Here is a 27164-nt window from a genome sequence, read left to right as displayed (position 1 = left end):
CACTGAGATGGCATCAGGGCAAGAGGGGGTCAACTAGTCCATGCACAGGACTTGCACTTGACCCCATTTTGATCCCTGGTCGTCCTCCCTGCTCTCCATAGTACCTACCATCTCTGGGTCTGGAGCCACCCTGGGGCTGTCTAAGGCAGATCTACCCCCTCCTTGGCTGCAGTCCCTCCTCAAAACTTCAAGGCTGCACATCTTTTTTTCCTTCCACTTTCTGTTTTCTGAAAATTCGTTGCTATTTCTTGGTTGCCAATGACCCCTCTACCCATGTTTTCTTCATTGTGGGTTTATTATCTGTGTTTTATCCTTATACTGTTATTTTAAAGGGGGAGAGAAAAGGAGTGCTTACATTTAATATTTAAATAGGAAGTCAGTTTGCTGTAAAAAAAAATATATAAACTTTAGAAACCAAAACAATGCTTCTTTTTCAGAACAGTTTGTCTTCTGCTGTCCTAGAAATCGTGGTTCTCTTGAAAACATTGTACCAAGTGAAAGAAGCCAGTCACAAAGGACCACATGTTCTATGACACTATTTATATGAAATGTCCAGAATAGGCAAGACCATAGAGACAGAAAGTAGATGTGTGGTTGCCTAGGGCTGGGGGAATGGAGAGATTGACAGATGAAAGCCAAGGAGTGTGGGGTTTCTTTCAGCAGTGATGAAAATGTTCTAAAATTGATTGTGGTTTTGGTTGTACAACTCTGTGAATATACTAATAGCTGATGAATTGTACACTTTAAATGGGTTAATTGTATGGTGTGTGAATTATATCGCAATAAAGCTGTAAAAAATGGTGGTTCTTTTTGGTGAGCATATTTGTCACATTCTCTGTCAATTTAGGACCAAAGAAGTCTTATTCAGTATTAAATGTATCAGGTAAACTGTGTTGGTAAGGATAATGAATCATCTGATGGTATGTGCGATCTTTTATTTAACAGGTTCAAAAATAAAGAAGCTGGTGTATCCTCCTGGTTTCATGGGATTAGCTGCCTCAATCTATTATCCACAACAAGCTATCGTATTTGCCCAGGTAAATTAGACCCAGTAAGCTAGGGTGTCCCTCCTTCTTGCTTGTATATGTATGGGTTTACTGCGTAATTTTATTTTATTTTGCAGGTTTTATACCACACTAAAATTTATTTGCACATACAGATGAACTATGGAAATTTAAATCTGGCCCTCCTTTCAATGTCATTGTTCAGAGAATGCATGCCAATTTGAATATTAATCAAAGAAAATTTAAGATATTTTTGCATATTTACATGGAAGGATAGAGACTCAAATTCCAAAGCTGATAATCTGTGGGTCATTCTCAATTTGGGTGTTCTGAGCCCAGCCTTCTCCCCTAGGACATGCATGCACAGATTGTGCTCTGGCTCTATAAGCCTTTTCTCTGGTCCTGGCACTGACCTGGCTTTCCTTGCTGGTGACTTCAGGGCGTGCAGTCCCTTCTGCTGGTAATGCCCTTCTCAGGTCTATCAGTTGGCTGCTTCTTTCTTACTCTGAGGCCCCACCTTGGTGATATCTTGGCAAGTAAGTAGAATGCAGTGGTAGGCAACATGGGTAAAGCTAGACCAGCGGTTCTCAAAATGTGGTCTCGACCCACAGCATTAGCATCACCAGGGTACTTGTTAGAAAGGCAAATTCTCAGCACCCCCGTCCACCCCCCCCCCCCAAATCAGACACTCTGAGGGTGAGAGCCAACAGTCTGTTTTAGCAAGCCCTCCAGATGATTTTAATGCCCATAGTGTTTGGAAACCACTGATGTAGTCCAGTAGGTAGCCTGAGTGGGGGTGGGTGGTACCTGGCAGTTAGTAGGCCTCCAGACATAGTCTCTTGGAAAGCTGGCAAGAGCAAGGCAGGCTCTAGGTTTTGAGGTCCTGGGAAACTTATGAAGAGACAGGGACTTAGTTGCTGGAAGTACCATATCCCATGGAGAATCACTCCCAGGAGGAAGCAGTGGTGCATTCACCAGAATTAGGCCCTGAGGGCTCTGAGCCAGACTGACCCGAGACTGATCTTCCTGAATTCCTCTTGACAGGATTGAGTTCACATTCCTGCAATTGTAGGTGGGAGCCCAGCGGCCCCAGCTGTGAGGAATTGATGGCTTGGTGGCAACTGCCAATAAGATCTTGCTGGTATGGGCTTGACATTGTTTATTACAGCCCTGGAGGCAGGTAGTTCCTGTTCCTACTCCAGCCCCAGCTCAGGAACACTGAATAACAGTCTGCTTGCTCTAGTTAAGCAACATCTCAATCTGTTATGGTTTAAACAGTAAATGGATGTGGTCGGGAGGGTTGGCTTGGCTGCTGTTTTAAAAGCATATGTGTCTACCCCCTGTGTGGGAGTCTTTTTTTTTACCTTATACATCACAGCATATGTTGCAAAATAACTTTTGTATTCACAACCAAGACAGTAGGATGGAGCTCTGAATTGCATACTTATTTATTTTTAAAGTCCGTGGGAAGGAGTTTTGCCTTTTATTGTGTACCTAGAATAAGTCAGAACGAAACGATTAGCTGTATTTTCACTAGATATAAAATAGTGATTGAAAGAGATCTGATATTGTTTTAAGTGTCATTTAGTTCCCATTTCAAGCTTCAGTTTTCTTTTTTATGAATACTCTAACCTTGGACAAGCCACTTAATTGCCTATGTTCTATTTTCTGTTCAGTAGTGGTTACATAAAAGTACAGTAAGAAAACCCTTAGATTAATGGAGAATGTTATTTTCCTCTCAGAAATTTAAAACACTGAGAACAGTATTACATATGTGGTAATGCTCAAGGTGTCTACTGATGGGTCTGAGAATCATATCATATATTTTAAGAACAGTTGAAGCAACTGGAAGAATATCAGTTTATTGCAAAGGCCACTGGATTTCTAGCAGTGTGACATAAAATAAGTCGCTTGGCTTCTGAATGTTTCCTTATAATCTTTTTGCCTACTCACCTCACAGAGTTTTTATACAAGGTAGAGATAATTTATGTTAAAGTGCTTTGTAAACTAAAATACTATGCAAAGAATTTACTGTAAAAATTAGGGAAAAAAAACTGCTTTCAGAAATTGAAAGTACCCTCACGTGGAAGAATAATCAGCATTCTTTGTCATAGGTAAGACCAATGAATGCAAATTACTAGGAGCCTTTTTTTTTTTTTTTTTTTTTTTTTTGGCACGCTCAATACTTTAAAAAGGTTTCCAACAGTTAAAGCCAGCTGGCTAAAGGTGGACAAGCACAATTTTTACTTTTTATTTTTTAGTGTGGTAACAGATATATAACATAAAATTTGCCATTTTAACCATTTTTATGTGTGCATTCAGCAGCATTAATTCCATTCACCATGTAGTGCTACCATCACTTCCATCCATTACCAAATGAGTGCGTTTTAAGGTAGTAAGCTCCCTGACCTGGAAGTATTTCCTGTCCTTGGGTTATACCTCTCAGGATGTTATAGAAAGGGTTTTGGATTTGGTTACCTCCAAAATCCCTATATAAACTTGAAGACTTTATGTTTTTGTGGGGCCTAGGAAAACAGAGCATGTTCATTCGGTTTACCTTTTTTTTTAAATCTAAGCCCTTAAAATGAATGATTTTCAATTTAGCAAATGTGAATTAATTGGCTGTTATGTGCAGGGCAGGTGCTGGGTGTAATAGGTAGAAGCCTTCTCTCTGTGTCTGATTTTCAGAAATTTCCTGAAACTTCAGCAATGATCTACTTTTTGTCTTGAAATTTTGAAAGTTTCGAGTATACACCTATAATTTGTAGCAAGTTATTTTAAAAGATAACTAAAAACAACCAGACTAATTTTCTCCTTGTTCTGTCATTCTTACTGAATTTTTATGTTGCACAGTTTTAATGTGTATGTCCCATGACTTACTGTAGTAGTTACGTGCTCCAATACAGTTTTTTTGGAAATAGGAAAAAAAAAAAAGAAAAGAAAACAGAAAATTCTCTTCCTTACCATCATGCATGGAATAGCAGTTGATCTTTTGTATTTTATTTCAAGGTCAGTGGGGAGAAATTATATGATTGGAGTTTGCGAGGATATATAGTTATTGAAGATTTGTGGAAGGAGAATTTTCAAAAGGTGAGAAACAGCTTTTTCATTATCTTCCTTTTGGTTTAAATACATGGGTTCTCTAGGGTTTTGTAAAATACCAGGTGAGCCTACTGTTTGTTTTATCTTGCTTTTTTGGTTTGTTTTTATTTATTCCTCCAGTTCAGTTTTTCTGGTGACCCTTATTGGAGGAGTGGTAAAACCTCCAAGTATTTGATTGTCATCAACAGGGCTGAATAAGTGGTGACCGTAAAATGCATTCCATGCCAGCCTTAGCCCATAATTTCCACTCTATTCTATTTATTATCTATTCAAAATATAGTGTATTATCTGAAAGTTCTATCAAATCTGGATTCAAAGGGAACATACTATGCTCCCAGGCAAAAGATAGTCATCAAGATCCCTTCTCTTGCTTTTTCACTTGTCCTAAGCTCGGTGCTTTCCTTTAGCAATGCTGTGCCTGTGCATCCTCCAGCCTTTTTGGCCCAGCTAAGGTATGTGAGCTATGGTGTGTTGGGGACCAGCCACAGGGCACCTTCTCTGTGCTGTCTGGCGGATGAGTGGCAGAGAGAGGAGGTTGTGTAATGGTAAGGGCATTCTATCTTCCATCTCTTCTAGCAGCCATGTAGCTGATTAAATGTTGTCCACGTTTGCTGGAACATTCTTCCCTAATAAGGAAGAATGAGTACAGAACAAGGCATCCTGTCTCCTCTAAGGTCAGAGAGTACACAGCCAGCTAAGGAAGAATCAGGGTTCTTATTTTGACAGATACCTTCTAGATTATAGATTGAAGGAAGTTCATTTTGACTCCAAATTATTTCAAATGAAAATACTTCAAGTATATGTATATCTCAAAACTAAAATCCGGAATTGTTAACTGAAATTTGGAAGTACCATTATAGAATAAGTCATAGACCCTCACTGTTTACATAAATAATCTTCCAGTGAAATCTTAAAACTGATTTTTATACTGGTGGTTTCCAAAGGAATTAATCTCTAGTGAGCCTATTTAAACTAGTTCTTGAGTAGGGCGTTCTATAATAATATCAAGTGTCCTTTGGCAATCCCTGTTAAAGAATAAACACTCAGATTTTTTTTTTAATTTCTCTGACATTTTCTTTGGAAGCTTTCCTTCCTGTTTAAAACATTCCTTAACAAGCCCACACTGAATTTTATATGGGAAAGGACATAGCAGGTGAGGGAAACTATACACAGCCCTAGATAGAAATGTAGAAAGTGAGACTAAATCAGCCTCAATTCTGAGTGCTCACTGTGATGTGACTGCAGAAATATATACACCAAAGCCAAGGGTGGGGGTGGGGGGCACCTCTCACTTGGAAACAGCTTTCTCTAACCACTCTGAGAATTCAGCCCAGTGCAAAAAGAATGAACTGTGTCAGGAATGCAAATTAAGGAGTCTGGCATTTTGTGGTAATTTGAAAATGTTAAAAGTTACTCAAATTTATATATTGGTCTTTTGGGGGTGGGTGGTAAAGATTTCTAATTAGCTCAAGGTTGGTTTGAATCTCTTTGCTAGTCCTCTGTGCCCTCCCCCTCCCCTTTTCAAAGTCATTGAGAATTTAAAGTGCTCTTCATTTTGTTTACTCTCAAAATATAGTTTTCCTGTCGGCTTCTCAATAGAAGGTAATAAAATTGATGTTGATTGACTCTTTCAACATTTAGCACTAGTTCTAAATGAAAAATAGCAGCAGGCCCTATTAATTCAAGATTAGTTACACAGATAAATTTCAAGAAGTATTTGATAGTGAGATGCCATTGTTTTATTGCTCCCTCCCCTTGTTGGATTTTGTGGGTTTCAGGCTTTTCTTTTTTTTTTCCCAGACAAAATAGACTTTATTTGTTTGTTTATTTTTGGATATTTCTCTTTTTTTAACTTTATTTATCAAAAAATTTAAAAACAAACAATAAAAAAGCCATTTCAAGCAAAACCAAAACAAAGGAATAAGAAAAACAGATAACCTAAAATAACTACATTGCTTTTATTTTTATTTTTGTTTGTTTAATGAGATTGAAGATTTAACCTACCCTGTAACAGGAATCTTTTGGGGCGCTCAAGCTGTGTATATTCTGTTCATGGGATATCAAGTAATTTGTAATAAAGGGAAATGAGGAAAGTGCACAACCAAAACATAAGGCAAAATGTGGTAGGTGCCATTAGAAAGGCACGGAAAAAAATGTAAGAGTTTTGGATGAAGAAGAGAGGGAATTGGGGGAACACTTTGTGAAGGAGATTTGTTTGTTAGCTTATTTGGAAATTAATTTTCAAGCCAAGCTTCACTTACCAGTCTCAGTTAGGTACAATGTAATTCATAATTGTTTGTACCATAACGGTACCAGAAACAGACATGCTTTTGGTTGTAAATAGTAAAAAAAAATTGTGGACATTATGTTTAAAACAGGGCCTGAAATATTTTTAAATAGTCTAAATGATGGCTCAGTTCACAATTGTATTATTTCCCACAGGGCTGTCTTACTCTCAAGGACCCTAACAAGTCTGTGGCATTTTGCTCTTCTGCCACATCCTTTTCCCCTTTTAGGAATTGATTCTAAATGTTTGCACTGACTCTTCTACCACTGAAGTTTGCACGAGGTGGTCTTTCAGTTCTCTCATCATCATTGTTCACTTGAGAGGAATTTATCTGCTTCAGCTAAAATGAACTCTTTGTTGGAACTGTGAAGAGAAGATGGGTGTGTCTAGAAATATTGTCATCATAGGGTGGTCTAGGTTTTTTTTTAAATGAATATATAATATATGTATACAGTTTAAAATCCAACAATATAATGCCCCCCATTGAAATTATCAGTGCCTTTGAAGTGCTCCACATGCCCCTCCAAAGGGAACTGCCATCTGGAATTTTGGGTTTTTTATTCCCTTGCTTCTCTTTAAACTTTTCTTTTAGTGTAAACACGTATGTATATGTTCTAAAACACTGTAGTTGAGCTTGCCTTTTTTTTTTTTTTTGCTTTTAGAATACAAACAAATATACAAAATATAAATATAAATAAATATATAATTTATGTAAATGGAATCTTACTATATGTATTATTTTATAACTTGTTTTGTTGTTTTAACATATTTATTTATGTGCTATGTATGGCTGTATTTGGTTCATTTTCACTGCCATAGACTTTCTTTATGGGAAAATATCCATGTTGATGGATGCTTGGGTGGTTTTCAGTATATCACTCTTACAAACACAGCTGTAAACCTTTTTGGACATGCCTCATGGTTTTGTGAGGAGTTTCTCTAGGCTGGGATTCCTGGTTCTGAGGGCCTGCACATCTTCAATTTTATTAGATGATGCCAAGTCGTTTTTCAAAGTGGTTGTTTTAATTACTTCTCCCTGGGCAAAACGTGGTATTGTTAGACTTTTCAATTTTGCCAGTCTTTAAAATAGTTTTCATTGTGGGGGGGGGGGGGTTGTGTGGTTTTACTTTTTTTTCTCCAATTTTTATTTTGAAAAAAAAATTCAAACCTATGGAATTAATTGCAGGAATTAGTTGCAAGAATAGTACAATGGGAGGGCGGGGCGAGATGGCAGACTGGTGAGCTGTATGTTTTAGTTACTCCTCCAGGAAAGTAGGTAAAAAGCCAGGAACTGCGTGGACTGGACACCACAGAGCAATCTGTCTTTGGGCATACTTCATACAACACTCATGAAAACGTGGAACTGCTGAGATCAGCGAAATCTGTAAGTTTTTGCGGCCAGGGGACCCGCGCCCCTCCCTGCCAGGCTCAGTCCCGGGGGAGGAGGGGCTGTCAGCTCCGGGAAGGAGAAGGGAGAATTGCAGTGGCTGCTCTTATCGGAAACTCATTCTACTGATTCAAACTCCAACCATAGATAGACTGAGACCAGACACCAGAGACTCTGAGAGCAGCCAGCCCAGCAGAGAGGAGACAGGCATAGAAAAAAACAACACGAAAAACTCCAAAATAAAAGCAGAGGATTTTTGGAGTTCTGGTGAACACAGAAAGGGGAAGGGCGGAGATCAGGCCTTGAGGCGCATATGCAAATCCCGAAGCAAAGCTGATCTCTCTGCCCTGTGCACCTTTCCTTAATGGCCCTGGTTGCTTTGTCTATTAGCATTTCAATAACCCATTAGATCTCTGAGGAGGGCCGTTTTTTTTTTTTTTTTTTTTTTTTTTTTTAAATCCTTTTTGCTTTTTCTAAAACAATTACTCTAAGAAGCTCAATACAGAAAGCTTCAAAGAATTGAAATTTGGGCACATCAAGTCAAGAGCAGAACTAAGAGAGCTCTGAGACAAAAGGCAATAATCCAGTGGCTGAGAAAATTCACTAAACAACACAACTTCCCAAGAAAAGGGGGGTGTCCGCTCACAGCCACCATCCTGGTGGACAGGAAACACTCCTGCCCATCGCCGGCCCCATAGCCCAGAGCTGCCCCAGACAACCCAGTGTGACGGAAGTGCTTCAAATAACAGGCACACACCACAAAACTGGGCGTGGACATTAGCCTTCCCTGCAACCTCAGCTGAATGTCCCAGAGCTGGGAAGGGGGAACAGTGTGAATTAACAGAGCCCCATTCAGCCATCATTTGAGCAGACTGGGAGCCTCCCAACACAGCCCAGCAGCCCAGAACTGCCCTGGGGGGACGGCACTCACCTGTGACATAGCACAGTCATCCCTCAACAGAGGACCCGGGGTGCACAGCCTGGAAGAGGGGCCCACTTGCAAGTCTCAGGAACCATACGCCAATACCAAAGACTTGTGGGTCAGTGGCAGAGACAAACTGTGGCAGGACTGAACTGAAGGATTAGACTATTGCAGCAGCTTTAAAACTCTAGGATCATCAGGGAGATTTGATTGTTAGGGCCACCCCCCCTCCCCGACTGCCCAGAAACACGCCCCACATACAGGGCAGGCAACACCAACTACACACGCAAGCTTGGTACACCAATTGGGCCCCACAAGACTCACTCCCCCACTCACCAAAAGGCTAAGCAGGGGAGATCTGGCTTGTGGAGAACAGGTGGCTCGTGGACGCCACCTGCTGGTTAGTTAGAGAAAGTGTACTCCACGAAGCTGTAGATCTGATAAATTAGAGATAAGGACTTCAACTGGTCTACAAACCCTAAAAGAACCCTATCAAGTTCAGCAAATGCCACGAGGCCAAAAACAACAGAAAATTATAAAGCATATGAAAAAACCAGACGATATGGATAACCCAAGCCCAAGCACCCAAATCAAAAGACCAGAAGAGACACAGCACCTAGAGCAGCTACTCAAAGAACTAAAGATGAACAATGAGACCATAGTACGGGATATGAAGGAAATCAAGAAGACCCTAGAAGAGCATAAAGAAGACATTGCAAGACTAAATAAAAAAATGGATGATCTTATGGAAATTAAAGAAACTGTTGACCAAATTAAAAAGATTCTGGACACTCATAGTACAAGACTAGAGGAAGTTGAACAACGAATCAGTGACCTGGAAGATGACAGAATGGAAAATGAAAGCATAAAAGAAAGAATGGGGAAAAAAATTGAAAAACTCGAAATGGACCTCAGGGATATGATAGATAATATGAAATGTCCGAATATAAGACTCATTGGTGTCCCAGAAGGGGAAGAAAAGGGTAAAGGTCTAGGAAGAGTATTCAAAGAAATTGTTGGGGAAAACTTCCCAAATCTTCTAAACAACATAAATACACAAATCATAAATGCTCAGCGAACCCCAAATAGAATAAATCCAAATAAACCCACTCCGAGACATATACTGATCACACTGTCAAACACAGAAGAGAAGGAGCAAGTTCTGAAAGCAGCAAGAGAAAAGCAATTCACCACATACAAAGGAAACAGCATAAGACTAAGTAGTGACTACTCAGCAGCCACCATGGAGGCAAGAAGGCAGTGGCACGATATATTTAAAATTCTGAGTGAGAGGAATTTCCAGCCAAGAATACTTTTATCCAGCAAAGCTCTCCTTCAAATTTGAGGGAGAGCTTAAATTTTTCACAGACAAAGAAATGCTGAGAGAATTTGCTAACAAGAGACCTGCCCTACTGGAGATACTAAAGGGAGCCCTACAGACAGAGAAACAAAGACAGGACAGAGAGACTTGGAGAAAGGTTCAGTACTAAAGAGATTCGGTATGGGTACAATAAAGGATATTAATAGAGAGAGGGAAAAATATGGCAAACATAATCCAAAGGATAAGATGGCCGATTCAAGAAATGCCTTCACGGTTTTAACGTTGAATGTAAATGGATTAAACTCCCCAATTAAAAGATATAGATTCGCAGAATGGATCAAAAAAAATGAACCATCAATATGTTGCATACAAGAGACTCATCTTAGACACAGGGACACAAAGAAACTGAAAGTGAAAGGATGGAAAAAAATATTTCATGCAAGCTACAGCCAAAAGAAAGCAGGTGTAGCAATATTAATCTCAGATAAAATAGACTTCAAATGCAGGGATGTTTTGAGAGACAAAGAAGGCCACTACATACTAATAAAAGGGGCAATTCAGCAAGAAGAAATAACAATCGTAAATGTCTATGCACCCAATCAAGGTGCCACAAAATACATGAGAGAAACATTGGCAAAACTAAAGGAAGCAATTGATGTTTCCACAATAATTGTGGGAGACTTCAACACATCACTCTCTCCTATAGATAGATCAACCAGACAGAAGACCAATAAGGAAATTGAAAACCTAAACAATCTGATAAATGAATTAGATTTAACAGACATCTACAGGACATTACATCCCAAATCACCAGGATACACATACTTTTCTAGTGCTCACGGAACTTTCTCCAGAATAGATCATATGCTGGGACATAAAACAAGCCTCAATAAATTTAAAAAGATTGAAATTATTCAAAGCACATTCTCTGACCACAATGGAATACAATTAGAAGTCAATAACCATCAGAGACTTAGAAAATTCACAAATACCTGGAGGTTAAACAACACACTCCTAAACAATCAGTGGGTTAAAGAAGAAATAGCAAGAGAAATTGCTAAATATATAGAGACGAATGAAAATGAGAACACAACATACCAAAACCTATGGGATGCAGCAAAAGCAGTGCTAAGGGGGAAATTTATAGCACTAAACGCATATATTAAAAAGGAAGAAAGAGCCAAAATCAAAGAACTAATGGATCAACTGAAGAAGCTAGAAAATGAACAGCAAACCAATCCTAAACCAAGTAGAAGAAAAGAAATAACAAGGATTAAAGCAGAAATAAATGACATAGAGAACAAAAAAACAATAGAGAGGATAAATATCACCAAAAGTTGGTTCTTTGAGAAGATCAACAAGATTGACAAGCCCCTAGCTAGACTGACAAAATCAAAAAGAGAGAAGACCCATATAAACAAAATAATGAATGAAAAAGGTGACATAACTGCAGATCCTGAAGAAATTAAAAAAATTATAAGAGGATATTATGAACAACTGTATGGCAACAAACTGGATAATGTAGAAGAAATGGACAATTTCCTGGAAACATATGAACAACCTAGACTGACCAGAGAAGAAATAGAAGACCTCAACCAACCCATCACAAGCAAAGAGATCCAATCAGTCATCAAAAATCTTCCCACAAATAAATGCCCAGGGCCAGATGGCTTCACAGGGGAATTCTACCAAACTTTCCAGAAAGAACTGACACCAATCTTACTCAAACTCTTTCAAAACATTGAAAAAAATGGAACACTACCTAACTCATTTTATGAAGCTAACATCAATCTAATACCAAAACCAGGCAAAGATGCTACAAAAAAGGAAAACTACCGGCCAATCTCCCTAATGAATATAGATGCAAAAATCCTCAACAAAATACTTGCAAATCGAATCCAAAGACACATTAAAAAAATCATACACCATGACCAAGTGGGGTTCATTCCAGGCATGCAAGGATGGTTCAACATAAGAAAAACAATCAGTGTATTACAACACATTAAAAACTCGAAAGGGAAAAATCAATTGATCATCTCAATAGATGCTGAAAAAGCATTTGACAAATCCAACATCCCTTTTTGATAAAAACACTTCAAAAGGTAGGAATTGAAGGAAACTTCCTCAACATGATAAAGAGCATATATGAAAAACCCACAGCCAGCATAGTACTCAATGGTGAGAGACTGAAAGCCTTCCCTCTAAGATCAGGAACAAGACAAGGATGCCCGCTGTCACCACTGTTATTCAACATTGTGCTGGAAGTGCTAGCCAGGGCAATCCGGCAAGACAAAGAAATAAAAGGCATCCAAATTGGAAAAGAAGAAGTAAAACTGTCATTGTTTGCAGATGATATGATCTTATATCTAGAAAACCCTGAGAAATCAACAATACACCTACTAGAGCTAATAAACAAATTTAGCAAAGTAGCGGGATACAAGATTAATGCACATAAGTCAGTAATGTTTCTATATGCTAGAAATGAACAAACTGAAGAGACACTCAAGAAAAAGATACCATTTTCAATAGCAACTAAAAAAATCAAGTACCTAGGAATCAACTTAACCAAAGATGTAAAAGACCTATACAAAGAAAACTACATAACTCTACTAAAAGAAATAGAAGGGGACCTTAAAAGATGGAAAAATATTCCATGTTCATGGATAGGAAGGCTAAATGTCATTAAGATGTCAATTCTACCCAAACTCATGTACAGATTCAATGCAATCCCAATCAAAATTCCAACAACCTACTTTGCAGACTTGGAAAAGCTAGTTATCAAATTTATTTGGAAAGGGAAGATGCCTCGAATTGCTAAAGACACTCTAAAAAAGAAAAACGAAGTGGGAGGACTTACACTCCCTGACTTTGAAGCTTATTATAAAGCCACAGTTGCCAAGACAGCATGGTACTGGCACAAAGATAGACATATAGATCAATGGAATCGAATTGAGAATTCAGAGATAGACCCTCAGATCTATGGCCGACTGATCTTTGATAAGGCCCCCAAAGTCACCGAACTGAGCCATAATGGTCTTTTCAACAAATGGGGCTGGGAGAGTTGGATATCCATATCCAAAAGAATGAAAGAGGACCCCTACCTCACCCCCTACACAAAAATTAACTCAAAATGGACCAAAGATCTCAATATAAAAGAAAGTACCATAAAACTCCTAGAAGATAATGTAGGAAAACATCTTCAAGACCTTGTATTAGGAGGCCACTTCCTAGACTTTACACCCAAAGCACAAGCAACAAAAGAGAAAATAGATAAATGGGAACTCCTCAAGCTTAGAAGTTTCTGCACCTCAAAGGAATTTCTCAAAAAGGTAAAGAGGCAGCCAACTCAATGGGAAAAAATTTTTGGAAACCATGTATCTGACAAAAGACTGATATCTTGCATATACAAAGAAATCCTACAACTCAATGACAATAGTACAGACAGCCCAATTATAAAATGGGCAAAAGATATGAAAAGACAGTTCTCTGAAGAGGAAATACAAATGGCCAAGAAACACATGAAAAAATGTTCAGCTTCACTAGCTATTAGAGAGATGCAAATTAAGACCACAATGAGATACCATCTAACACCGGTTAGAATGGCTGCCATTAAACAAACAGGAAACTACAAATGCTGGAGGGGATGTGGAGAAATTGGAACTCTTATTCATTGTTGGTGGGACTGTATAATGGTTCAGCCACTCTGGAAGTCAGTCTGGCAGTTCCTTAGAAAACTAGATATAGAGCTACCATTCGATCCAGCGATTGCACTCCTCGGTATATACCCGGAAGATCGGAAAGCAGTGACACGAACAGATATCTGCACGCCAATGTTCATAGCAGCATTATTCACAATTGCCAAGAGATGGAAACAACCCAAATGTCCTTCAACAGATGAGTGGATAAATAAAATGTGGTATATACACACGATGGAATACTACGCGGCAGTAAGAAGGAACGATCTGGTGAAACATATGACAACATGGATGAACCTTGAAGACATAATGCTGAGCGAAATAAGCCAGGCACAAAAAGAGAAATATTATATGCTACCACTAATGTGAACTTTGAAAAATGTAAAACAAATGGTTTATAATGTAGAATGTAGGGGAACTAGCAGTAGAGAGCAATTAAGGAAGGGGGAACAATAATCCAGGAAGAACAGATAAGCTATTTAACGTTCTGGGGATGCCCAGAAATGACTATGGTCTGTTAATTTCTGATGGTTGTAGTAGGAACAAGTTCACTGAAATGTTGCTATATTATGTAACTTTCTTGGGGTAAAGTAGGAACATGTTGGAAGTTAAGCAGTTATCTTAGGTTAGTTGTCTTTTTCTTACTCCCTTGCTATGGTCTCTTTGAAATGCTCTTTTATTGTATGTTTGTTTTCTTTTTAACTTTTTTTTTCATACAGTTGATTTAAAAAAGAAGGGAAAGTTAAAAAAAAAAAAAAAAAAAAAAAAGAAAAAAGACAAACAAGGGGAAAAAAAAAAAAAAAAAAAGATGTAGTGCCCCCTTGAGGAGCCTGTGGAGAATGCAGGGGTATTCGCCTACCCCACCTCCATGGTTGCTAACATGACCACAGACATAGGGGACTGGTGGTTTGATGGGTTGAGCCCTCTACCATGAGTTTTACCCTTGGGAAGACGGTTGCTGCAAAGGAGAGGCTAGGCCTCCCTGTATTTGTGCCTAAGAGTCTCCTCCTGAATGCCTCTTTGTTGCTCAGATGTGGCCCTCTCTCTCTGGCTAAGCCAACTTGAAAGGTGAAATCACTGCCCTCCCCCCTACGTGGGATCAGACACCCAGGGAAGTGAATCTCCCTGGCAACGTGGAATATGACTCCCAGGGAGGAATGTAGACCTGGCACCGTGGGACGGAGAACATCTTCTTGACCAAAAGGGGGATGTGAAAGGAAATGAAATAAGCTTCAGTGGCAGAGAGATTCCAAAAGGAGCCGAGAGGTCACTCTGGTGGGCACTCTTATGCACACTTTAGACAACCCTTTTTAGGTTCTAAAGAATTGGGGTAGCTGGTGGTGGATACCTGAAACTATCAAACTACAACCCAGAACCCATGAATCTCGAAGACAGTTGTATAAAAATGTAGCTTATGAGGGGTGACAATGGGATTGGGAAAGCCATAAGGACCAAACACCACTTTGTCTAGTTTATGGATGGATGTGTAGAAAAGTAGGGGAGGGAAACAGACAGACAAAGGTACCCAGTGTTCTTTTTTACTTCAATTGCTCTTTTTCACTCTAATTATTATTCTTGTTATTTTTGTGTGTGTGCTAATGAAGGTGTCAGGGATTGATTTAGGTGATGAATGTACAACTATGTAATGGTACTGTAAACAATCGAAAGTACAATTTGTTTTGTATGACTGCGTGGTATGTGAATATATCTCAATAAAATGATGATTTAAAAAAAAAAAAAAAAAAAAAAAGAAAATAGCCGAGAAAAAAAAAAAAAAAAAAAAAAAAAAAACTATACAAAGAAAACTACATAACTCTACTAAAAGAAATAGAAGGGGACCTTAAAAGATGGAAAAATATTCCATGTTCATGGATAGGAAGGCTAAATGTCATTAAGATGTCAATTCTACCCAAACTCATCTACAGATTCAATGCAATCCCAATCAAAATTCCAACAGCCTACTTTGCAGACTTGGAAAAGCTAGTTATCAAATTTATTTGGAAAGGGAAGATGCCTCGAATTGCTAAAGACACTCTAAAAAAGAAAAACGAAGTGGGAGGACTTACACTCCCTGACTTTGAAGCTTATTATAAAGCCACAGTTGCCAAAACAGCATGGTACTGGCACAAAGATAGACATATAGATCAATGGAATCGAATTGAGAATTCAGAGATAGACCCTCAGATCTATGGCCGACTGATCTTTGATAAGGCCCCCAAAGTCACCGAACTGAGCCATAATGGTCTTTTCAACAAATGGGGCTGGGAGAGTTGGATATCCATATCCAAAAGAATGAAAGAGGACCCCTACCTCACCCCCTACACAAAAATTAACTCAAAATGGACCAAAGATCTCAATATAAAAGAAAGTACCATAAAACTCCTAGAAGATAATGTAGGAAAACATCTTCAAGACCTTGTATTAGGCGGCCACTTCCTAGACTTTACACCCAAAGCACAAGCAACAAAAGAGAAAATAGATAAATGGGAACTCCTCAAGCTTAGAAGTTTCTGCACCTCAAAGGAATTTCTCAAAAAGGTAAAGAGGCAGCCAACTCAATGGGAAAAAATTTTTGGAAACCATGTATCTGACAAAAGACTGATATCTTGCATATACAAAGAAATCCTACAACTCAATGACAATAGTACAGACAGCCCAATTATGAAATGGGCAAAAGATATGAAAAGACAGTTCTCTGAAGAGGAAATACAAATGGCCAAGAAACACATGAAAAAATGTTCAGCTTCACTAGCTATTAGAGAGATGCAAATTAAGACCACAATGAGATACCATCTAACACCGGTTAGAATGGCTGCCATTAAACAAACAGGAAACTACAAATGCTGGAGGGGATGTGGAGAAATTGGAACTCTTATTCATTGTTGGTGGGACTGTATAATGGTTCAGCCACTCTGGAAGTCAGTCTGGCAGTTCCTTAGAAAACTAGATATAGAGCTACCATTCGATCCAGCGATTGCACTTCTCGGTATATACCCGGAAGATCGGAAAGCAGTGACACGAACAGATATCTGCACGCCAATGTTCATAGCAGCATTATTCACAATTGCCAAGAGATGGAAACAACCCAAATGTCCTTCAACAGATGAGTGGATAAATAAAATGTGGTATATACACACGATGGAATACTACGCGGTAGTAAGAAGGAACGATCTGGTGAAACATATGACAACATGGATGAACCTTGAAGACATAATGCTGAGCGAAATAAGGCAGGCACAAAAAGAGAAATATTATATGCTACCACTAATGTGAACTTTGAAAAATGTAAAACAAATGGTTTATAATGTAGAATGTAGGGGAACTAGCAGTAGAGAGCAATTAAGGAAGGGGGAACAATAATCCAAGAAGAACAGATAAGCTATTTAACGTTCTGGGGATGCCCAGAAATGACTATGGTCTGTTAATTTCTGATGGATGTAGTAGGAACAAGTTCACTGAAATGTTGCTATATTATGTAACTTTCTTGGGGTAAAGTAGGAACATGTTGGAAGTTAAGCAGTTATCTTAGGTTAGTTGTCTTTTTCTTACTCCCTTGTTATGGTCTCTTTGAAATGTTCTTTTATTGTATGTTTGTTTTCTTTTTAACTTTTTTTTTCATACAGTTGATTTAAAAAAGAAGGGAAAGTTAAAAAAAAAAAAAAAAAAGAAAATAGACAAACAAGGAAAAAAAAAAAAAAGATGTAGTGCCCCCTTGAGGAGCCTGTGGAGAATGCAGGGGTATTCGCCTACCCCACCTCCATGGTTGCTAACATGACCACAGACATAGGGGACTGGTGGTTTGATGGGTTGAGCCCTCTACCATAAGTTTTACCCTTGGGAAGACGGTTGCTGCAAAGGAGAGGCTAGGCCTCCCTGTATTTGTGCCTAAGAGTCTCCTCCTGAATGCCTCTTTGTTGCTCAGATGTGGCCCTCTCTCTCTGGCTAAGCCAACTTGAAAGGTGAAATCACTGCCCTCCCCCCTACGTGGGATCAGACACCCAGGGAAGTGAATCTCCCTGGCAACGTGGAATATGACTCCCGGGGAGGAATGTAGACCCGGCATCGTGGGATGGAGAACATCTTCTTGACCAAAAGGGGGATGTGAAAGGAAATGAAATAAGCTTCAGTGGCAGAGAGATTCCAAAACCAGCCGAGAGATCACTCTGGTGGGCACTCTTACGCACACTTTAGACAACCTTTTTAGGTTCTAAAGAATTGGGGTAGCTGGTGGTGGATACCTGAAACTATTAAACTACAACCCAGAACCCATGAATCTCGAAGACAGTTGTATAAAAATGTAGCTTATGAGGGGTGACAGTGGGATTGGGAATGCCATAAGGACCAAACTCCACTTTGTCTAGTTTATGGATGGATGTGTAGAAAAGTAGGGGAAGCAAACAAACAGACAAAGGTACCTAGTGTTCTTTTTTACTTCAATTGCTCTTTTTCACTCTAATTATTATTCTTGTTATTTTTGTGTGTGTGCTAATGAAGGTGTCAGGGATTGATTTAGGTGATGAATGTACAACTATGTAATGGTACTGTAAACAATCGAATGTACAATTTGTTTTGTATGACTGCGTGGTATGTGAATAAATCTCAATAAAATGATGATTAAAAAAAAAAAAAAAAAAAGAATAGTACAATGAATATAACCCTTGTCTAGATTCACTAACATCTTGCCATATTTATTTTATCTCTCTCTTTATACATGTGTATGCACAGACACATTTTTTTCTGAACCATTTGTGAGTTAGTTGCAGATAATATTGTCCTAAGAACAAGGACATTCTCTTATATAATCACAATACGATTGTCATACTCAGGAAAGTTAATATTTCATTGATTACATAAATATTACCTAGTATATATTCCATATTCAGAGTTCTCCAACTGCCCCAATAATGTATTTTCCTTAAATAATTTTTAAAATTTTCGTAATTGAATTATTAAATTTTAAAAAATTGGGTTATTATAAAACAAATACTCTTAACCATCATCCAGGGCCAAAAAGAGAACTTTGCCAGCGACGCAGAGGCGTCCCCATGTAGTCAGTCCCAATCACAGTCCTATCAAAAATAATTAGTATCCTGACTTTTATAGTGATAACTTCCTTGCATTTTTTTATGTTTTTTTCACCCAAGTATTCACTGTTACTTTAGTCTTGCCCATTATTTTTAGTTTTTTCCAATGAAATACTTATTTTATTGTTTATTTTTTATGCAGTTTTATTGAGATATAGTCACATAACATGCAGTCATTCGAAGTGTACAGTCAGTTGTTCACAGTATTGTCATATGGTTGTGCTTTCATCGCCACAATCAAACTTTGAACATTTCATTACTCCAGAAAATGAAATAAAAATTAAAATAAAAAAGAACATCCAAAACATCCCATTTCCCTCCTTCCACCATTGTCATTTACTTTTTTAAAATACAGTTTAATCGAGATATATTCACATACCCTACAGTCATCCACAGTGTACAATCAATTATTCACAGCACCATCATACAGTTGTGCGTTCATCACCTAGAATCAATTTTTGAACCCTTTCCTTACTCCAAAATAAAAATAAAAGCAAAAAAAAATCTAAATCTTTCCTTCCCCTCCATCATCCCACCCTATTCTTCATCTAATTTTTGTCCCCGTTTTTCCACTCATCTGTCCATACACTGGATAGAGGGAGTGTGAGCCACACGGTTTTCAGTCACACAGTCACACTATGCAGTCTACATAGTTATAAATCGTCTTCAAGAATCAAGGTCACTGGGCTGCAGTTTGACAGCTTCAGGTATTTCCCTCTAGCCATTCTAACACACTAAAGATTAAAAGGTGATATTTATATAGCACATAAGAAAACCCTCCTGAGTGACCTCTCGACTCCGTTTGAAATCTCTCAGCCACTGGAACCTTATTTTGTTTCATCTCTCTTCCCCTTTTTGGTCAAGAAGATCCTCTCAATCCCACAGTGCTAGGTCCAGGCTCATCTCCAGGAGTCGTTTCCCACATTGCCAGAGGGATTCACACCCCTGGGAGTCACGTCCCACATAGGGGGTCTTGCCCATTATTTTTAGCTTCACATGCCTTTTAAGTGTCTCTTAGTGTACAGATTCCTATTCCTTTTCATTTCCTTACAATTTATCTGTTAAAGAATTTGGCACATTTGACCTATAGAGTTTCCAACAGTTTGGGTTTTGCTGATTGCACACTTCTGGTGCAGTTTAACATGTTCCTGTGTCCTCTGTATTTCCTGCACATTGGTAGTTGGATCCAGAAGCTGCTTGATCAGACAGGCTCATGTTTGATCCCTTTGGCAAGATCCCTTTGGCTGTGGTGTATTCTTTTATCAAAAGACATATAAGTCTGGTTTTCACCTCTTTTTTTTTCCTAAACTGTTTATTTTGAAGTAAGTTCAAACCTATAGGACAATTGCAAAAATAACACAAAACCTATACGGAGAACTCCAAATATGCCCCCAACCCCAGATTCCCAGATCCACCAGTTTTAACAGTTTGCCACATTTGCTGTATCATTCTGTCTATCCATCTGTCTGTCTACTTATCTATTTTCTGAACATTTGAGAATAGGTTGTATATATCATTCTTCTTGAACACGTAATACTTCCATATACATTTCCTAAGAACCCTTTGCCCATTTTTATTTGGGTCGTTTGTCTTTTTGTTGTTGAGTTGTAGAAGTTCTTTATATATTCTGGATATTAAACCCTTACCAGATATATGGTTTCCAAATATTTTCTCCCATTCTGTTGCTTTTGTTTCTCTTTTATGGTGTTAGCAGCTGTTGATGCTCCATGCCTCGACCCTTTAATTCGTTGGGGGTTGCAAAGTGGTGATATTCTACTTCTGTCGTTTCATTTTCACGTATTAGCTGGAATAATTTAATAAGGAACCACTTTCTCTTTTCTACTACTTAGTTACCCAGTTATAGTTTGGATAGGAAAGACAGGATAAATGCTTGATTTTTTTCTTTTATTTACGCAGTTTTCAAAATAATGAATTGGTTCCCTCCCAACCTCAGAAGGGCACCATTGAAAAAAAAATCATGATGAATTTGTAGATTTAAACATATTTGATGTGTTTCGATCCTTTGCAGCTCTTATCCTTGTCAAAGTTCAAATTGTCCCATCTTCGGCTGGTAGAACTTGGTTCTGAATCATCTTGACATGGCCCAAGTAGTCTGGAATAGTTTCCTTGCTGTCTGGCATGTCAGGATATTCCCAGAATTTCCCATTGTGGTTTAATTTATGCTTCTATGATTATTGATGAGATTGAGCATCTTTTCACATGTTTATTGGTTTCTTCTTCTTGATATGCCAGTTCATGTCTTTTGCCATTTTTTGTATAGGTTGCTTGTCTTTTTCCTGTTGATTTATAAGGGTTCTTTATATTTTTTTCTAGAAACTGATATTTTTGGTCATATGTTTGCAGATGTCTTCTCCCAGTTTGGAGTTTGTCTTTTCAGTTTTGGTGTTTTTTGATGATCAGAAGTTCTTAATGTAGTTGAATTTATTGATCTTTTCTATTATGGCTTTGTTCTTTGACTATAGTAACTTAATAAAAGCATGGACATATTTATTGACTGTCCATTACTAATCCAAAACCCTTTCAGAATAGTCCCAACCCAAGGTCTGAGTATCAGAGATGGAGGCTAGTTGTGGATGTCAGGCCTCAGGGTCACAGATGACTCTTTTAGAATTGTCTTTATAATTAGCTATACTCAGCATTTTGCCTCAGTTAATGTCATAGTTTAGTTTTGCAGTAGGTTTTTAAAAAATGTAACAAGTTACTAGCAAAGAAATGTAGAAGGACTGTTAAAGGATGGCAATAACTAAAAAGAAAAATCCTAGTAATTCTTTAAAGGGTGAGAAAATACATAAACACAAACCTGTCACCAACATGAAACTGAGCAGAACTTCTGAAGTTGAGCGTTTAATAGTTTTCTTCAGCCCTTGCTGGCTCAGCAGGAAAATAAAAGGGAAGCAGCAGCCACCACCCTGAGTAAACATGCCCTGCTTCTTCTTCCTCCATTCAAAATCCCTCACCTTGCTAAATACACACAATTTTGGCAGAAAGGAAGTTATGTGATTTTAAAATGATCGTCTCCTTTTTAGAGAATCATACACTTTTGGTATCAGATGCAGTATGGCATGGTGGACTCTGGAACTGGGGCGCTAGGGCCCTATCCCAGCCCTGCCTCTTACTAGCCGTGAAACCTTGGGAAATTACTTAGCTCTTGGGAAATGGGGGTGGTACTTCATGGGGCTGTTTTGAGGGTTAAACGACTTCATCCTGAGGAACACACCAAATGAACAGATTAGCACATGATTGCCACCCACCACTGCTCATGTGACACTACATGTTTTCACTTTCTGTCCCAGAAGATAATGTCTGCTAATGGAAAACAGGATCACGGGGCTTATACTCCTTAGTCAAAAGTCCTTATACCAGTGTTTAGTTTCCTATTGCTAGCGTGACAAATTACCACGAATTTAGTGACTTAAAACAACATAAATTTATTCTTTGAGGGGTCTATAGGTCAAAAGTGCAGTTTTAAATCAGGGTGTCTGCGGATCTGCATTCCTTTCTGAAGGCTCTAGGGGAGAATCCGTTTCCTGCTCCTTCAGGTTGCTGACAGCGTTTAGTAACTTGTGGTTGTAGGGCCAAGGTTTGTTTTCTTGCTGGCTGTCAGCTGAGGGTTCTTGGCCAGCTCCCCAGCTGCAGCATTCCTGGGCTCATGGCTCATTCCTCCATCTTCAAAGCCAGCAATGGCGGCTTGAATCCTTTTCACGTTCCATGTCTCTGACCCCCTCTTCTGCCTCCCTCTCAGACTTTAGGGACTCGTGATTTGTTTGGGCCACCCTCCGATAATCCAGGGTAATCTCCCTATTTTAAGGCCAGCTGATTATCACCATTAATTCCATCATCTACCTTAATTCCCCTTTGCCATGTAAGGTAACATAGGCACAGGTTCCAGGATTAGGATGCAGACATTTTTGGTAGACCATTATTCTGCCTACCACATCCAGTGAACTGGAATTTCTCTGGGGTCTTTAACAGGTCCTTTATCCTTACCCTTTATTTTCTTATCATAAAAGGTGAGTGTTTCTGTTTGCTAAAGCTGCCAGAATGCAATATACCAGAAATGGATTGGCTTTTACAGTGGGGGGTTATTAGTTCATAAATTTACAGTTCTAAGTCCATGAAAATGTCCCAATTAAGGCATCAAGAGGTAAGATACCTTCTCTGAAGAAAAGTCAGTGGCATCTGGAGTTCCTCTGTCACATGGGAAGGCATATGGCTGGGTCTGATGATCCTTCTTTCCTGGGTTTAGCTTCTGGTTTCAGTGGCTTTCTCCAAAATGTCTCTGGGCTTCTGTCTCAGCTTCTCCCTTAGCTTCTCTTGGTCCTCCTTGCTTCTCCCTGGGGCAAACTCTGGTTTACATGTCTTAGCTTCTCTCCTGGTTCTGGCTTCAATGGCTGCCTCCAAAATGTCTCTCGGCTTCTGTCTCTTTTAGCTTCTCTGAGCTCCCCCTCCTTGAGCTCTCTTAAAGGACTCCAGTAAAGAATTAAAACCCACCTTGAATGGGTGGGTCACATCTCCTTGGAAACAACCTAATCAAAAGGCCCCACCCACAATAGGTCTGCCCCTACAAGACTGGATCAAAAGAACATAGTCTTTTCTGGGTTACATAATAGATTCAAGCTAGCACAGTGAGTGACCTCTCTTATATGATAGCTAACATTTATTGAGTTAAATGTTATAGTTAAATAAACATTTAAATAACATAGGTAAATGCTATGAGCTTGGCCCTGTATTCTAAGCTCTTTGCACTATTATTTCATTTAATTCTCACAAAGAATCTGTTGGGCAGTTCCTATTATTATCCCCATTTTACAAATAAGGAAACTGTATTTTGGAGAAGTTAACTGACTGATCAAAAGAATTCAGCTAGTGAGGGGCACAGACATTTCAGTGGGCTGCTGTACCTCAAAGGCTTGGTAGAAATCCCCCTTCACATGGCAGTGGATATAGTAATTAGAAACAAATGATTTGATTGAAAAACTATATTGTTTGAATGTCCTGATAGAAATTGTCATTCATGCTTGTGAACGTGGTAAGAAAAGAAATTTAAAAACCAAAGCCAGATATGTATTAAAATTGGGTTCTAAAGATAATGGCTGAGTTATAAAATATTTCAAATAAAACTGTTTCTCTGTCTGAAAATGCAAAAAAAAATTGATTTCTGGCTTGTGCTAAACCAGGAACTGCCTTTTGAAGTCAGAATGTTGTTTTTCATTTTCTGAGATCATGGTGGTCTCTGCCAAGAGAGGTCTGCTTATGCTCAGTTAGTAGGGTGGATGGGCTCAGTATTTCTTCAGTGAGATATTTGCCTGACATGTTTTGTTATACTGTAAGTGACATATAACCAAAGAAGATCAAAAAGCTTTTGAATTTAACATCTCATGGTTTTTGAGATTTGAGATACTTGTGAGTACAGATAGTAGGGGAGATATATATATACACATAATACATATATATATACACATATATATATGTATGCAGTATATATCTCATATATACATATTTCACTAGAAGTACTTTGCTAGCATTATGTTAAGGTAATTCAGACCTAAAACATATTTAACTTGGTGGAGAACAATGTTGTTTTTATGCTACATGCGGTCGTTGGACATGGTTATTTATCTTTCCTTCATAGGCCTTTTAAAAAAAGGCCTCTTCTTGTTATTTATTCATTTATCACACACCCAAACCATTTTTTAATACTCATCAGAGCTCTAGCTTTGCCCCATTCCATTTGTTTGTTCAAGAGCTATTTGAATACTATGTGCTAGGAGGCCCTAGGAACATTGTGTTCTCACAAAGCTTATACATTAGTGAAGGATTCAAACATTAAAGAAATAATTACACACATAAGGAAGAGTATTAGTGCTATGAAAGTGAATAAAATGTTCTAACCTAAATTGAAGGGCAGCGTACAAGGAAAAGCCTTGATCTAGAGGATGAATAGCATTTAACCAGGCAAAAAATTGGGATTGACCATTCTAGGTCAAGAAATACGTTTTGTAAAGGTCCTTTCCCAGGAAAGAGGTTGGGGCAAGTTCAAGCAATAGCAAGAAGGCCCTGAGGCTGTAGCATGGTGTGGGAGTGGGCAAGTGGCTCTGGGGAAGGAGGTGGGAGAAGGAAGGAAGTGCAGGGGGGCACTGAGTCCTGTGACTCTCCTTTTAGAGCAACCGATAGACCTGGATGTCATATGACCCACCAAGCCATACATTTGGCCATGTTCTCCAGAACACCATCATCAAGTGGATGTGGTCCAAACTGGGGCACTCTTAAGAGTGAAAGGGGGCACTATTCTTTATGTTGGAACAACAGGTGTAAGCCAGTATAGCTTGGGCAAGCCAGGATGTATGGTCACCGTACTTATAGACCATTTCTCAACCATTCCAGTAAGCCCCAAAGTTGCCTAGAAACCATGCTCTGAAATTGTAGGGTTAGTCACATCTTCCTGTTCCCCCCCCCCCACCCATGGATAACTCTGAGAGAGGGCCACTAGGGGAACTTGCACCAACTCTTGACCACAGATTCACAGCCCCACTGCCTGTTCAGCTGCAGCCAGCCCAGTGTTTTACAGTTTGCCATTTCATGAGAGTTTATCTCTTTGTCATAAATGAGGTCTTACCAAAGTGTTTTCAAAATTAACAACTTCAAAACATATAAGAAATGAACTTTTCCCACATCACTTCTCATAGGTGACATGACCTAATTATATGTTCCCAGATGGCGGCCAGGCAGAATGGGTGTGGTCCAATTATAACCTCTTTTCAGAGTAAACACGTTTTGTGAATTGGCCCTTATGGTGGATGATGCATGGAGTGGAGTACCTACAAGAACCGTTCCCATTAGGTGTAACACTTGATACACAACTGCAGTCGAAGGCTTCTCCAACAATGATGGTGGCATGAAGTATTAAATCTTTCTCTTTCATGGAAAGAAATCTTTTCACCATTGATAAGATTTTTTTATAGAATCAGCTTTTAGCTGACTCTGTTTAGTAAGGATTAATGGAGCATTAGTTCCTTCTGACCTCTGTGCCCAAGTCACTCTCTGCAGGAGGGCCTTTAGGGAGCTGTAGTAATTCTTTCAGTTTACTGAGAAGTGAGTCACTTTGAATTATTTCTTCAACATCAAATTTGTATAATAATAATATATGTATTCAGCCAAATGCTGAGGATGGGCACTTTGAGAAGTTTCACTATTTCTTTTCAAACTGCATTAATACTCTTGCTTTTGTTTTACAAGCCAGGAAATGTGAAGAATTCACCCGGAAATAAGTAGGATACTTCTTGCTCTGCCCATTTTAATCAGGTAAAGAACAAGCAAATTCTGTGGTTACTTTTAGCATTGTTAGGGCCAGCTGGAAATGGCTTGTCTTTACGTAACTTAAATATAGCAATTTCAAGTGGATGTGGAAACATAAAGGTCAGGATGATATTTAATCCACCTTTAATTTCTGGACTTAAGTGCCATGACTTAATTAACTGTTTGTTCCAGAGAATTACCTAAGTTTTTTTAGACAAGCTAGAACCGGACAATTGGTATTTTTCTACAAGTCTATTTCAAACAGTTGAAAAGTGCCATTATTTCTTAGGTTTACTTTTTTCAAACAACACTCATGGTAAACACACTCGTGGTTATCTAATAGTTATTCAATAAACATTTGTTGAATGCATGACTATTATAGAGAACCTCAAGATTATATAGAGATATTATCTTAACTGACAGGGAATTCATAGGTGTAATTATTCTTTCTTTAAAAATTGAGTAACCTGAGGCTAGAGAAATTTAGGATGATATCAGATGAAGTCAGAAAATCAATGAGATTTCTTTTGGTCTTATGTTCAATTTACCATTTATTTTCATTCATTTGTTCAATATTTACTTATTTAGTCCCTGCTAAGTACAAAACACTAGTTATTAATATTTTTTGTATAGATTAAAATTGTATAATAGCACTTGTGATTTCCTGGCAATTAGAAAATTATATTAAATTCGGAAACTTCAGGAAACATGGGCACAATTATTGTTAATAATAATAATAATAATAATAATAAAAATAAACCAGAATGACAGTATGATTCATTTTTAGAGGGGGAAAAGACCAGGAAATACAACCAAAATTTAATTGTATATTCAGTGGTAGGATTATGGATGACTTTTAAGTTTTTCCTTCTTTATAACTTTCTGTATTTTCAAATTTTCTGCAATGAATATGAATTTTCTTTTATAATCAAAAAATATTTTAAGAATCAGTGTTATGTTTATTGTAAATCATGGCTGCTATTTAAAATTCATGAAAACCCTGGATTTGAGGGTGTTTTTTTCTCAAGCTATCTCTATATTTTTG

At 38.4% G+C, this 27164-nt stretch overlaps 2 protein-coding genes across 2 annotated transcripts in view; one reads left to right on the top strand and one right to left on the bottom strand.

The window, feature by feature from the left end:
* LOC119523721 (zinc finger X-chromosomal protein) overlaps positions 1 to 27164 on the bottom strand; it is a 725297-nt gene that overhangs the window by 411178 nt on the left and 286955 nt on the right. The gene's annotated exons all lie outside the window — the stretch shown is intronic.
* APOO (apolipoprotein O) overlaps positions 1 to 27164 on the top strand; it is a 94444-nt gene that overhangs the window by 64380 nt on the left and 2900 nt on the right. The window contains exons 6-8 of the mRNA XM_037822544.1: positions 946 to 1037; positions 4014 to 4094; positions 26060 to 26125. Coding sequence (XP_037678472.1) covers positions 946 to 1037; positions 4014 to 4094; positions 26060 to 26095 — 209 coding nt within the window. The 3' untranslated portion in view covers positions 26096 to 26125. The remainder of the gene's footprint in view (positions 1 to 945; positions 1038 to 4013; positions 4095 to 26059; positions 26126 to 27164) is intronic.

The sequence above is a fragment of the Choloepus didactylus genome, chromosome X (genome assembly GCF_015220235.1).
Source record: "Choloepus didactylus isolate mChoDid1 chromosome X, mChoDid1.pri, whole genome shotgun sequence".
NCBI lineage: Eukaryota > Metazoa > Chordata > Mammalia > Pilosa > Megalonychidae > Choloepus > Choloepus didactylus.
The sequence above is the reverse complement of the archived record's forward strand: the minus strand, read 5'-3'. Positions and strand labels throughout refer to the sequence as shown.